The sequence below is a fragment of the Syngnathus scovelli genome, chromosome 3, assembly GCF_024217435.2.
Source record: "Syngnathus scovelli strain Florida chromosome 3, RoL_Ssco_1.2, whole genome shotgun sequence".
NCBI lineage: Eukaryota > Metazoa > Chordata > Actinopteri > Syngnathiformes > Syngnathidae > Syngnathus > Syngnathus scovelli.
The window spans coordinates 13,350,228-13,364,813 of record NC_090849.1 but is presented as its reverse complement, the minus strand read 5'-3'; the positions used below and the strand labels follow the sequence as shown (position 1 = coordinate 13,364,813).

Sequence of the window (14,586 nt, the reverse complement as noted above, 5' to 3'; positions counted from 1 at the left end):
ACTGATATGTATGCAAAATTATGAATAAAATGCAGACGAAGGTTTAAATATTAAGACCAATAAAATTGCAATTATAGTTTTGAATTTATTACACGAAAATTGTGTTGAGTCACCAAATATGAGAAGCCAAAATATTGCAAAGTAGATGCATGCAATGAAGGGTGAAAAACACTGGGAGTAGACACTGTAAATGCATTTTTTATTTATTTACAATATATTTTCAAAACCCAAATCTGATCTTTTTGTGCTGTTTTAATGTGACCATTGAGCACTTAAAAAAAACAACGGCTCATGTGAAATACAACTGACAATTTCTTACCTGTCTTCAATACCAGAGCTGTTAACCAGCAATTCAACCAGACATGGCTAATGATACTTCCCAATTTTATGTATTCAAACTGAAAAACAAAAAAAACACTACAACAGATAAACAATGCTATTACAGCTGCCCAATTTTAGATCATTGAGTTGATGAAACATTTCATTTATTTTCCTTTCTCCATAGAGTTCCAACATGATCTTAAAAAAATATTGCCATCAGAAGACGGCTCACTGTAGCCTCGTTCACAAATTACTTTTCTTTCACAATGAACATCGGGATGAAAGGCACATACAGTTGTTTCAATGAATGTTTAAAAAAAAAATTAAAAAAAGTAAAAATAGTTTGCTAGTCAAATATTTTGAACAACTGCCATTTGCTTGTTTAACTTGAAACAATACTAAATATTTTCAGTGTGAGCATTCATACTGCCATCCAAGTAGACACCGTCTTTCATTTTTGTGGCTGAAATGGGAAAATAATTAGAATATTACAAATAGTAATGAATGAATTAAAACAAATGACATGAGAGTCTCCGGCACACCATGATCAAGCATTGAAAGAATTCCTGTTTAACAATTTTTTTCCAGGATGTACATGACACCTGATGTCAAGAACTTTATTTTAACTTAAAGTTGTTTATACTACAGGATATAAATAAACCAAGCATGTTATATCAAGAACATCCACCTTAAATATTCCAAACAACAGTTCCATCAATATAAAAATGTTACCATGTTTAAGAGTGAATGAAAAAGACCTATTACTAACAATACTATATGTCTACTCAGCGCTCCATATTCTTAAAGAGGAGCAATTGTCAGATGAGAAAATGTAACTTGAGTCATTAATTGTCAATTTTTTGTACATGTGAAGGCCTTTGAGACTTTCTTGTGATTTAGGGCTATACAAATAAACTTGACTTCGGTGGAAAACGATGAAACTATCAAATTGTGGGAGAACCTTTATGGCTCAAGGTCTGTGATTGTCCCTTTCCAGCAGAGACGCAACTAATTCGCTAAAGTCAAACAGTGCACACAGCATACATTGAACTTATGTGACAAACAGAATTTTCCTGTGTGTCACAAATCCCCATAAGGTTCTTAACAGGTTCAAGAAAGCATTGAATAGCAGATGTTGATTCTGTTGATGAAGGGGTAGGGAGGGACTAATTCTAATAAGATTGGTACAAAACAAATCCCTTCTCTTGGGTTTATTGCATTTGTCCTCTGAGGTCTTACTGACCACCATTATAGGCATAATCTGCCTTGTTGTGCATGATGAGCTTGTTGTCCACAAAATAGAAACTGTCCGATCTGGTCTCATAAGGGTGCTCCACCATTTGACGAACTGGAAAAAGGAAGAACATATCAATCAACATTATAGTCTTATTGAGGCTCAGCTCAAATCAGAAACAGGACTTACTGAGGTCGTCTGGAAGTTGTGGGAACTCGTAAATGTGTTCGCATGTGTTACGGCTGTTAGGAATGCAAAAGCCGAAGTCAAAGTCAAAGTTCTTGAGCAGGCGTCCCTGAAAATAATGCCTCTCGATCATGCGGAAATTGTTGATGGGCCGATCGCCGACGGTGAACTCCACGCTGACGTTTGGAAACAGAGAGGCTGAGTTCATTCACACTTGAGTTGTGCACAGATTTGTTGTTGGAGCACTGACGATAGTGCTTAGTTGAGCGGGAACAAAGTTCTGGTCACTTACGTGGCACCTACAGTCTGTAGTTTCAGGAACGCTGGTGTAAACTGATAGCGCACAAAGCGCCCAGCACTGACGTCAACATCTCCACTTCCCTCTTCAGCCTCGACAGGACCTGGCAGACAAAACCAGTTTAGCTGTTAGCAAACCAAATTATACTGAGGAATGATAGCCATTTTGCGATAAGAATAATAGCTGCGCTAATGTAATCATGTAACTATCACTGGAATACAGAAACAGACCTTCTCTGCAATTTACACTTACACATGTGGCTGTTGTAATTTATGATTCTCCTCTTAAAACATCCCCCTGATGTTTTATGGAGTAAGTGGTCAATTAAGGTGAAATGAAATGTAAAAGAAAGAAAGCTCCTCTCAAACCAAATAAAGGAATAAAAAGATAAATAAATACAAGCATTGTTCACATAAAGCAGCATAGCATTGTTTGGCGAGTTTGAGTAGATATTTGCACTTCTATTCATAGAATTTGATGGACAACATGTCATCAACAAAGCTGGGGAAAAATGTTAATTATTGTTTTTGATTTTTCCCATACAAGTTTAATAAGTTGACTTCACATTTACATTGGACTGCCATGAAATGAGCCTGTGAATCACTTGATTCTCTTTATTATGATGGCCTAAAATTTTACATAATCACACAACTAATGTGTCAATTGGTAAAGTCAATGAAAACATCATTTACCACTGTTGGGCGGTTTGGCGATCTCAAACAGTACTGTGCCAGTCTCAAGATCTCTGATCTTGAAACGGGTGAAGTCAATGTTGTAGATATTATCTTCGGGTTTGCACAGATAGTCTGCAATTGGAAACGGGATATTAGTTAAAATTTTGACATAATGCTCAAATAACACATTTCTCCTGTTGTGTCGAAAGTTTTCTCGGGGCCTTGAGGCAATGGATTAAGAAATGGCATTGTATAGTATAGGCTCGCAGCTCTTTAACCATGCACACTGATTGAAGAGGGAAGTAACACCATTGTTGCCTGGTGCAGGAAAAGGCCAAAACAATGAGGCATTAGCTGAGGCTCCAATGACAGACCCCATGGTTGGAGGCACTGTGAGTCACTCGGGAGTGATGAGCAATGTTCCAATTTTGTAGTTTTCTTTAAATAGTTTCGTTCAACAAAATAATAATGGGTTTTACCATCAATAATCGTACAAATATAAATGTGTACTATTGAAAGCAGTTACCAAACTCCAACACTACGGTGCATTTTAGCAGCTATTTTTTAGGCGTCTTTTTTTTCCCCAAAAAGGGGCAACACAAACAAATATACTGTAAGATCAGATTCAAAACTAATGTGTAGATCTTATTTAACACCGCATGCCAAATTCACACTATAGGGTCCGCGGTTCAGATGGATGGAGCTTCTGGTTACACTTTCTGCCTGCAAATGTAAAGTTGTGTTTTGAGTTTAAGAGAGCATAACACTTCATCGCATTTCCATTGTGCACCTGTGAAGAAGCTGACCAGAAGACTCGTCCTCCCCACCCCCCTTAGCATACAGATCGGTTAGCATACGCCACAAACAATAGTGGTGCTTGGAATCTAGCACTACATTGAGGCCAGTAAAGCTACCGTTCACGTACCCTCGGTGACAGCACGGAGTCCAAGGACGTGGTCCGGAGAAATATCTCCACCGAGCGCCCGAAGTTCATCCTCTGTAACCACGGGCCACTTATCCGTTTGACTGCGCCTCGACTTGAGCTTCTTTAACATCCCTCCAACAGCTTTTCGGTCCCTGCGGTTCGATTCCGTGCCAGTGTCTGCGTCCGCGTGTCCTTTCCCGAGTGTTGATGCCGCTTTGTTCCGAGAACCGTGCATATTAAGCACCGTGGCGGCGGTATGGGTAAAACAAATAGTTGTGCTTTTTAAGAGCGTCTTGGCAAATAGCGGCTGTAATTTCAAGATGGCGTAAAGCGTGTATGGGCAACGGAAAAGTACGACTGCGGTTGGCTAAGAGCGATGCGCGTTGTCATAGTTACCAAATGGGTATGAGTGATTTGCTACGCAGCGCCTCCCGTTTGACTTACTTCAATTGATTGCATTTGCCTAAAAAGTCAGACATTAGCGGCAGCGCGTGAATAAGGACAAAAGTAACGCACGTTCATTTTCAGTATCATTAATGCCCAGCACGCGGCGCCAACGGGGCTAGCAATGCTACGACATTTTGTTGACGGAAGTTGGCGTTCATAGAAGAAGAAATGAGCAACGATGGTGAGATTGAAATCGAGGTGAAATTGACAACACTGTTTTATGATTTATATATAATTTTGTCTTTGTGGGTTCGTTTCTGAAAGTGTATTTGTTGACAGGTATTTACTCTGTGAGATAAACGTGACGGACAGGAACAGTTTGTTGCTCCTGAATGACAGAGCTATCGCCGAGGCGGTGAAAGAAGCGGTGACCCGAATACACGGCGACTATGGGGCGGCCATGTGCAGCATAAGATTCTCTGGTATACTTGTTAAAATTAGTACTCAATTATTGATTGAGATTGATTCAACAGATTGGGGAATCCAATACACTCTATCCTAATTTGTTATCCATCTAATGTATACATTTGTGTCCATTCTGTAATTTCAGCAACCGTATAAAACAACGTTGCATGCATACTGTTTTCCTTTCAGTGAAATACCTGAATACTCAAACAGGAATGGCATTACTGCGTTTCCCTAAAATGAGCTACAAACTGCTGTGGTCTGCATTACCTTTTATCACCAGCATTGAGACCCGCTGGCAGAAAATCCCATGTTTTCTGAACTGTCTGCACGTAGGAGGTAAGAAAATACTCATCCTACATTTTACATTTGAAATGTATGTTTAACGTCAATTCAAATTCTCTTTAGACTTCAAGAGTATGCTAAATTGCCCATCATACTGTACATACATTTGTAGCTCATTTGTCTTTGTTAATTCAGTTTATTATTTCTCAAGGAACAATCAGAACTTGTCAGAAGTTTCTGGTACGTTACAACACACGGCAGCTCCATCGAATGCTCCCAAATTGTAAAAATGAAGGTAAGTCTCATCATTTAAGGCAAGCCTTTGACAAAATTATAGTTGTAGCCCTTTATGTAAATACCTTCTGATACTTGTTTTTAAATTGTTGTTGGTTTTAATATTGTTACATTGCTAATTACCTCTCCGTGCAGTCTTATTTGTGAGTTGTCTATGATGTCAGATCACTACACTTATAAACGTCCGCTGCATGGTAGAAATGTCTCTTAAATGCAACAAATTGGGTTAAAGCAGTGCTTCTTGACCTTTTATATTTCCCATTGAAAACTTTGAATTAAAGGTTCACAGCCACTGATATGTTATCTCACATGCACACATGGCTTGAGGATTGTCATTTTGTTTGTTTTGGTCAATTGCAGAAGAAAAGAAACAGATTCGCAAAGCTATTTTAAGTTGTTCAATGGTACAAGGAGCATTTGAAGATGAACCAGATGATGATGGTGATGAAGATGAAGCATAACCTGACAATGCCAACCCTCCCATCACCTTATGAGTTTCGTTTATTTGTAACCTGTTTTGTGCTATAGTTTTTTTTATAATAAAATGAAAAAAAATGGATGTTTATTGGATATTTAAGATGGTTATTGTTAGACTATTTTTATCAAGCCAAACCACAAATCTGATGAACCTTTTCAATACTGTAAAGTGGTCTGTCGCCCTCCAGTGGTCAGTGGCGGTATTGCAGGTGGTCTGCGTAATTGGAAATCGAAAATAATCGTACATTTTTAAAAATAAAATTAATTTATTTTATTTTTCAGCTAATTTTGTGAATCATTTACCCATCCAAATTATGTAAAATGTAGCTGAGATTCCTAAAATAGACATACAGATGCAAATAAATAGCCCCTATAGGTCTATCCTTCGGTGCAAAGTAAAATAATATTATACCAATGCAGTGGTCCCCGAGTTGCCTCTTTGTTATAATGGTGGTCCCTTGGACAAAACCAGTTGAAAACCCCTGCAATACACACAAAAACAAAGCTTTTTAAAAATTTGAAGTGTTTGTGTACATTTAAGCCACTAATCTCGGAGGGACATTAGGATGGATGACCTTGAATGAACCTCTGGATCACATCTAAAACTATATAAATTTAAGTGTACATATGCATACAACTTATTTATAATTATACTACTTGATGTAAAGTTTGTGAAACACTGTTCTAGTTAATGCGGAAGGTGGTTGAGGGGCCTGAATTAAGGGCATTACAATTTATTTTGAGTTTTAAATTGCAGCAATTGTAAATATTGATGAAGGGTTGATCAAAAAAGTGACATTGTGCTTCGCCTGAAACAATTTTACACTAACAAGAAAAACCTCATTGATTTGACATCCCCCGATTGTTGTTATCAAACAAATGATCTTGAATTTTTAACTTTGACCTGATTCAAAATACCTTCGAGTAAACATTAAAACAGCACGATACTGTTAAAAAGTCACAATTTATCAACAACCACAATTAAAGACCGTGATCTGTAATTTTTCTATCCAATGACAGAGAAAGATAAGCACATTCGTGATGCCAACTGGCTTTGTTACGAAGGAACGATTCACGGTAGTGAGATGAGCAAGTACGAATACGACTACATTTCCCAAGATGCTCTAAGAGGCCTGGGCTTACCATATTTGCTGCAGGAAGAAGAAACATCCGGGTCTCTCAGGATTCTGACTGGCGACCCGTCGCCATTCGTGCAAGCGAAAAGAAATATATTTTTGGAGCAAAATATTAACATCGATATATTCAAACTATTAGGGAGAATTTATTACATCGGATTGGCTGACTCGGCCCGATCGAGAAGGAGCTTCTTTGTTGGGGGTCTTGACCCCGTGTGGCGAGCTTTCGTCCTCCCTTCTTAAAGCCTCCATAACTTGAGACGCCGATATCGTGTCTCTTGTTTTTTTCTCTGCATTACTTTGTCGTGAAGATGTCGCCGTGATGGGTTTTCCGCGTTTGAACGATATGAATCGGGGCCTTCGCCGCCTGACCCGCACTCACTGCAGCCCATTTTATTCCTTTGTTTTTTCGTTTGATGCTGGAGAGCTCGGCAGCTCTCGGCTCGAATCTCGGCCTCGTTCACTGCACGGAAACAAACATGGAGAAGAACCCGAGCAGCAACAATACCAAGGTTCCACCTCGTTCCAACTCCTCTGGGCCAACCCCGGGGGAATCTAAACCTAAAACAGGTAAAAACTGCATTCAGTTTTGAAATGTTGGTTGATTTTGGAAACATGTTTGTTCTCGCTGCACGACTTCGCTGTGAAGGCCTCGTCGTAGTTTACTGTCCAACATGGCTGACATCGCTGTCAAAACATTTGACCAGCTCTACAAAGATAACTGCAACATGCTAGTAGCACACGTACGTCGGGTAATGCTGGTTCGTGTCATTTAGTAGCCTACTCGCGTATGCTATTACGTGTTTTTCTTTTTTGAGCTCTTAGTTGCATTCTAGTAGATAATAATTTCAAATGGCACTACAAATTGACCCATGATGTAAGTTTAACCAGCAACAGTTGATTTGTGCGGCTGGTAATTATTTAAAGTGTTGAAATTTGCTCTCCATATTGTGGATAAAATCAAGATTGTATATTAGATAATACATTCTTTTAAACTACTCTACCGTCCTATTTGTCTGTTGCAATTGTACTATGAACCCGGCAGTAGAATGAGGACACTGACAATCACCCAATTTTGCAGCTCATACATTTTTTTTTCCATTTTATATTTGCAGAAAGTAAGACTAATGGAGGCTCCAAGCGCTACGGCCGCAAGCGGGAGCCTTCTTTTCCCAAAGCAGAAAACTTCTCGGGCCCGCGTCGCACCAATCCACAGAAAAGCAAGAATTTTGACAAGAGACCCCCGCAGAGAGGTGGAGGACGGCAGTACGGGGTTGCAGGTGGAGGACGACGGGAGGAGGTTGGCATTTTAATTTCACATTTCTGTATTTTGTAATCACTTTAGTCATGAAAACTTAAGAGTTTTTTATAATTGCCATTTACCTTTGCCTTCTCAGGTAGCAGAGACACGCCGGGCAGAGTTTAGCCCGGCTCAGTTTGCTGGACCGAAAAAAATAAGCCTGAACCACCTGTTGAATTTCACCTTTGAACCTCGTGGAGGTAATGGTGCGGTCGGTGATGGAGGCTCCTCCTGTTGGGGACGCCGAAATAAATGGGGTCATAAGCACAAGCCCTTTAACAAGGAGCTTTTCCTGCAGGCCAAGTAAGCAAATGAGAAGACAAGTGTTCTGAATCAAGGTTCATTATTGTTACTGATTGTTTTGTGCATTTTAGTTGTCAGTTTGTGGTGACTGATGACCAGGACTACAAGGCTCACTTCACTGATCCAGATACGCTGGTCAACTGGGATTGTGTGCACCAAGTGGTTAGTTCCTTCCCATACAGTGTAGAATGCTTTTTTTTGTCCAAGACATAATAAGCTTTTAAGAATATCTCACTTATTTCTCCATCCAGCGAATCTACAGTCATGAGGTGCCATCTTGCCCAATCTGTCTCTACCCACCCGTGGCAGCTCGCATTACACGCTGTGGACATATCTTCTGCTGGCCTTGCATTCTGCACTACCTGTCTTTAAGTGACAAGACTTGGTCAAAGTGCCCTATATGTTACGAGGCTGTTCACACAGTGGATCTGAAGAGGTAAACAAGAAATGATTACCTACAGTAGTCAGGCAACAGAGAGATGATGGTCAGAAATTGTCAATGTTTTTAGTATAATTTTGATTGTGAAATGAAATTATGACTCTTGTTGCAGTGTGGTTGCCATGGAGACCAGGCAATATGTGGTTGGTGACGTCATTACCATGCGCCTCATGCGGAGAGAAAAGGGGGCTGTGGTGGCCATGCCGAGTTCTCACTGGGTGAAGGTGGAGGAACCTGTACGGTTTGGAGGTGATTGATCTCACACATTACTATGTGCATGCTTTTGTAGTGTAGTTTACTCACACAATTACTCGTGTAGACGGATCCAGATGACCTCTTCTGTAGGTTCATGCACACTCAACTCCTGGGAAGAAAAACAGAACTCAAGAAACAAGATGCCATTCAACACGAATCTCATTTTTTTGTTCTTTAGATTCTGCTTTGAGCCCGTATTCCAAGCTGCTGCTCACCTCCTCCACCCAGGTCTTTAGTCTTGTGGAAGAGGAGAAGGCAGTCTTGCAGGCTCAGCTGTGTCAGGAAGATGATGCACAAGGTTGCTTCATCCAGAGTGCACTTTGCTATTTGCAGGTAAAAATCTGCCTGCAAGAATTAGGAGGCTAATGTTACAAAGACAGCATTATGGACAGGCTCTTGATGGGCATAACTGACAAGTAATTATTCAATGTTTAATGTAGGAGAATCTCTGTTCAGAAATCCTGTTTTGATGCCAGTGTTCTACTAATCCAAGTCCATCATTATATTATAAACCTAACACACCCATTTAGTGGCTCACATTAGACCAAGAGGAATCATCTTTCAGGTATCATTGACCAGATTCCCATGGTTAAAGTTAAAGTCCCAATGATCATCGTCGCACACACATCTGGGTGTGGTGAAATTTGTCCTCTGCATTTAACTCATCCCCATGTGATTTTGATCCATCACCTGGGGGAGAGGGGAGCAGTGAGCAGCAGCGGTGCCGCGCTCGGGAATCATTTGGTGATATAACCCCCCAATTCCAACCCTTAATGCTGAGTGCCAAGCAGGGAGGCAATGGGTCCCATTTTTATAGTCTTTGGTATGACTCGGCCGGGGTTTGACCCCACAACCTTCCAGTCTCAGGGCGGACACTCTACTACTAGGCCACTGAGCTAGTGGAACTTGTCAATCAGTAGGCTACCTAAAAAGAACCACAGACCCAATCTGGCGCTCCCAACCCCCTTGAGATAAAGATATGACTTACTGACTGAGGTAGTAACTAGGCTTAAAAAAAAAAAAAAAAAAAGTTGTCGCTGACGACATCTGGAATTGTGAGCCAGATAACTTGGGAGACGGTTCTGCAGGAACACCTGTCAGTGCACCACACTAACAAAGCGGCTACTGTTTGGGTTATTGAAAATTTGTTATGAAGATCCCTAGTTATTTCTGGGTTTAAAGTAATCAGAAATGCTGCCATTGTTTGTTTGATTTATTTATTTTTTTTTATAGGAGAAAGAGGAAATGCTGCTGAAGCAGCAACAGCAGCAGCCTGAAACTGATAACAGCTTTGATTTTTCCTCTCTGACTCTTGTGGAACCTGCTTTTCCCATAGACGAAGTGGTGACTATTAACAATGCTATCAAGGTATAGTTAAAGGAAATTCTCCAGTTATTTTTCTAAATTTAACCTCCCTGTCCGAAGCCACAGTCACCATTAATGCGTTCGTTCTTTTTAGCCTGTGCTGCAGTACTCTTCTGCCTTCGATGACGAGGTGGCAGAAGTCCCAGCTGTTGAAGCCTTGCAAGGGTCTCCTGAAGATACTTTGGAAAGTGTGCTGGAAGAGACGACTGATGCTGCATCTGATCCAGCCCCAGACCACCTTTCTGATGAAGAAAACGCTGCCAAAGAGTCAGAACCAAGTCGCACTCAAACCAGCCAGGTGCATGGACCCTTCTATTATTTTTACCAAGGTTGGTATCTTCCAGTTCTTCTGTCAAAGACACGAGTGATGTTCAATTTAATTAAGTGTCTTGTTTCTTGGTTAATAAAGCGCAAATGTCATACTTTGCTTATTAAAAAAATTGGCGCTAAAATCAAAACATAAAACTGAATTGTGCTTTTAGTAATTCCAATATTTCTCCTCTAGCTGAAGACTGCCAGCAGATGTTCTTACATCCTGTGAATATACGTTGTCTGTTGAGGGAATATGGCAGCCTGGAGGCCAGCCCAGACTCCATCACTGCCACAGTCGTGGAGATCGAGGGACACACAGTTACCGAGGTCAGCAAAGATGATGCACATACAGTATTGTATAATGCATCCTTTTGGCTATTTAATGCAACATTCACATAAAAGTTATCAAGCTGTATTGTGATTATGCCTTTAGAGTGATCAGATGTGATATCCTCATATTAGTAATGATAGGTTAACAATGAATAGGTCAATTTGAAATTGGGATTATAATTACTGTCTGATACTTGATTAATACATTTGATTCACCAAGTTGCCCAGTCTGGAAGAATGACCTGTCCTTGAGCAGGGCTCTAGACTCCAAATTTCTCAAGAACATGAAACTGCTGAGCTGTTCACTCATTCTCCACATTGCAGTTTAAATATTTCTTTTTTTTTTTTTTATCTGTGGCATAATTAATTTCCTTTTTTTTTTTCCTTTCTTTTAAATGAACAGGAGATTCGCCGTCGACATCGTTACCTGTCACATCTACCGCTCACATGTGAGTTCAGCATCTGTGAGTTGTCCTTGCAGCCACCAATCCTGTCCAAGGAAACCATGGACACATTTGAAGGTTTGCATTTGAAATTTAAACAACACTGTTTAAGTGACACCATTTTGTTCCAAGTGGTGCAATTAAGATATGTGTCATAACAGGATAGAAAAAAACTAATTTGATGTCCTTAGATCAGAATCAAACTTTTGAAATGTTCTTCTCAATTACTAAAAAAAAGTCTTAGCTGCATATGAGTTTCATTTAGTGACATCACTTGAAATGTCCTTCTAATTAAGAAAATCACATTTGGTGCTAAATTGAAATTGGACATTAGCTGCACATGAATTGTATGTATTTAATTTTTGACTGAATGAATTTTCAAACAAACTCAAAGATGAATTGGAGAAAAGAAAGCGCCTGAGACAGAAGAAAGCGAGAGATGAGAAGCGCAGAGAGAGGCGAATTGAAATTGAAGAGAACAAGAAGCAGGGTAAATGTAAGTATACTTGCTTCATTGAAAATCTCCTGTATTTCTTAGTGGGGGACTCATGTGTCCCTGGTTTTCACCTTAGATCCAGAGGTGCATATCGGACTGGAGAACCTTCAACATTTCCCAGCATTCGGATCGCCACCTCACGACAGCAGCCCCTTGGTCCAACCTGATTTTACTTTAGTCCCTCCATCACCCCTGAGCAGCAGTCCTTCCTCCGGTAAGCGCCACCAATTTAGTTCTTACTCTGTCTCTAGCTGGATTTAGCAGCTGATTGTTAAATATGTGTAAGTACGTACGATTTGCAATATGTAATGTTCCCATTTGCTTTATTCTCAGAGGAAGGATTTCTAAGTTACCAAATGTATTTTTTTGTTGGTTTATGTATTGCAGCTGGGATAACATTCCCAAGTCTGAATGGACAAAGCTCTCCTGTTGTGGGAAGTGTTGAGGATGACTCTCACGGCATGTCTTTTGCACAGGTGTGTGTTAGTCAGAATGATAATCTAAAGAATGCTTTGTTAAATCATGACGTTGTTGACCTTAAGACTCACACTCATTATTACAATAATGTTAAGTTGTTTTTACAGATACAGTATGCACCTAAAGCATTGCAACTTTTATTTCAATACGAAAATGTCAGCAACCCATTATCGTTTTTTCGCATCACAAACTTAAAAACTGCAAATAAAAAAAGTCTTTTGTTGCATTTAAAACACCATGTAAAGACTATCAACTCCAAAAAAATTTTACATGTTTTTTTTTTTTATTTTTTATAAATGTTTCTCTGCATTACTGACCATTACAGTAAAAAGCCCTTCATTGAAGGGGTGATCTTCCAGACCAGTAAGTGAAATTTCATGATGAAGGGAGTTTTACTGTATCTCGAATTATTTTCCATCTGATTTTATTTTCCCATAAAATCCAAAGGAGCCCTACCCTACCCCTCTGCCATAGTTTGCTTTTTGTGAGTGAAAACGTATCAATGTTCTGTAATGACGTAATAGTCTATCATACCTTTGGCGCCCTCTTTCATCAGACGTCTGTTTGCATCTTATTTTTCTATGGTTTGCTGCTTCAATTGATAGAAGCTTAAAGACAGCCATGGCTTCCAGAACGACTACAGTATATGTAGCAATGATGAAAATTTCAAACAGTATCAGTCCTTTGTGTGACCCTTATTATACTCCGTTTAGATGCTGAGAGATGGGAAGGCCAGAATCCATGGGCCTAGAGTCACCACAAAGAAAGGTATAAGTTAGCAACAGTCAGTTTAATGTGACACTATAATTGAAAGATACTATCGAACATTACTTGTTGTGAACCCCTCCATTTAGTTATTAAGTAGTGTAACCTAAAAACAGGTTGGGCGCAAAAAGCAGCTTGTTAAATTATCTTTATTTAAAGAGATGACTGGATTTAAGAACTACAAATGATTACATTTCTACAGTCACGGGTGACTCTGTTCAATGCAACTGTGCTCGGTTAATGAGATACAATACCCACTGATAGGTGTGTTTGTGGGGTGAAGTAATAGTTGTATTGTATTTCACTTCCTGTAAAACCTGTTCTTTGACTATTGGTGAGAGTTCTAAATGCTCCTTACCCTACTGTCATGCAGATAAGCTGTTAGCTCCGTCAGCACCAGACAGCGATGGGGAGAGTGACGGGTCTGACCGGGCACCCGTGCCCAACTTTCAGAACTCTTTCAGCCAAGCATTTGAGAAGGCGCTTCTACAGCTAGATTGCCCGGAGTCTTCCCCACAAGCCTTGGTTGTCTCAGGTGTGCCTTCTCAGAAATGTGTATTTGAAAGGATCAAACGTTTTTTTGGAGGTAACTTTGTAACAATCCATTCATTTCCTTTTGTAGATGAGAAGGGAGGAAAGAAGAAAAAGAAAAAACAGAAACTTCTCTTCAGCACCTCCATGGTTCACACAAAGTAGACAACACTGATAAAATATGGAATGATTTTGTTCCTTGGATAACTGCTTTACGTCCTTACAAACCTCCCTAGAAGTTCACCATATTGCAAAATGTACCCAAATGTTAGACCAAGTCACTCATTGACTGAGGTTGTTTTTCAGTTTACTCATGTTTTCATTTTGTGTAAATTCCCTTGGGTGCTGCTTGGTGGAAATTATATTTTATTAACATTGGATTAGATTCATTTTAGGTGCTTTATGTTAGGAGTAGCAGTCAGCCAGCTGCAGGTACATTGCACCTTTGAAATTTTTCCAGGATTGTCAGTGCTCAGATATAGCAGATGTTCAAATCCTGCAAACTATAAGATTTCCTTCCAAAGTACATTTGGGTTTAAAGTATTACTTTAGTGTTTGTCAGTTTGAATCCACAACCATTGTATGGAATGACAACAGTATTGCAATAAAGAAATAAGAGCTTAGAGTTCAGCAAATTCCATCTTGTTCTCTTTGAGTAAAGACTTGATACACTTAACTCAATTTCCCCTTGATTATTGACTTGGTCGCAATATAAATTTAGTTTCAGTGTTGCGATTGTGGGGAGCTGAAGAGTTTTTGCTGTTTAACGGATATTTGTGACTGTTGAATAGGATTTTGTTTGATGTTTTCTCAATTAACCCTTAATTTTGAGCAAACACATAGGCAGGTATATGAATAAACAATTATGCACAATCAAACAAATGTCTG

General features: G+C 39.6%; 3 protein-coding genes across 4 annotated transcripts; 2 read left to right on the top strand and 1 right to left on the bottom strand.

The window, feature by feature from the left end:
* Positions 1–178: 178 nt before the first annotated feature.
* Positions 179–4,073, bottom strand: unc119b (unc-119 lipid binding chaperone B). 2 transcript variants are annotated; one of them, XM_049716615.2, is made up of 5 exons: positions 3,639–4,073; positions 2,732–2,845; positions 2,034–2,142; positions 1,745–1,917; positions 179–1,669 (listed from the first exon to the last, which is right to left on the bottom strand). In XM_049716615.2, the coding sequence occupies exons 1-5, from the start codon at positions 3,871–3,873 to the stop codon at positions 1,557–1,559; spliced, it is 744 nt and encodes a 247-aa protein (XP_049572572.1). In that variant the 5' UTR covers positions 3,874–4,073; the 3' UTR covers positions 179–1,556. The 2 variants fall into 2 exon arrangements, with proteins under 2 accessions (XP_049572572.1, XP_049572573.1); XM_049716616.2 differs by lacking the exon at positions 2,732–2,845.
* Positions 4,074–4,114: 41 nt separating this feature from the next.
* On the top strand, positions 4,115–5,639 carry pop5 (POP5 homolog, ribonuclease P/MRP subunit). The gene is made up of 5 exons (XM_049716618.2): positions 4,115–4,283; positions 4,365–4,507; positions 4,680–4,829; positions 4,987–5,070; positions 5,430–5,639. The coding sequence occupies exons 1-5, from the start codon at positions 4,264–4,266 to the stop codon at positions 5,528–5,530; spliced, it is 498 nt and encodes a 165-aa protein (XP_049572575.1). The 5' UTR covers positions 4,115–4,263; the 3' UTR covers positions 5,531–5,639.
* Positions 5,640–6,701: 1,062 nt separating this feature from the next.
* rnf10 (ring finger protein 10) lies at positions 6,702–14,333 on the top strand. The gene is made up of 17 exons (XM_049716603.2): positions 6,702–7,252; positions 7,798–7,982; positions 8,080–8,285; positions 8,357–8,447; positions 8,537–8,721; positions 8,837–8,973; positions 9,158–9,312; positions 10,213–10,347; positions 10,439–10,673; positions 10,850–10,983; positions 11,390–11,507; positions 11,824–11,925; positions 12,002–12,139; positions 12,313–12,401; positions 13,116–13,170; positions 13,541–13,702; positions 13,790–14,333. Exons 1-17 carry the CDS (start codon positions 7,099–7,101, stop codon positions 13,861–13,863), a joined length of 2,355 nt encoding a protein of 784 aa, XP_049572560.1. The 5' UTR covers positions 6,702–7,098; the 3' UTR covers positions 13,864–14,333.
* The last annotated feature ends 253 nt before the right edge of the window (positions 14,334–14,586 follow it).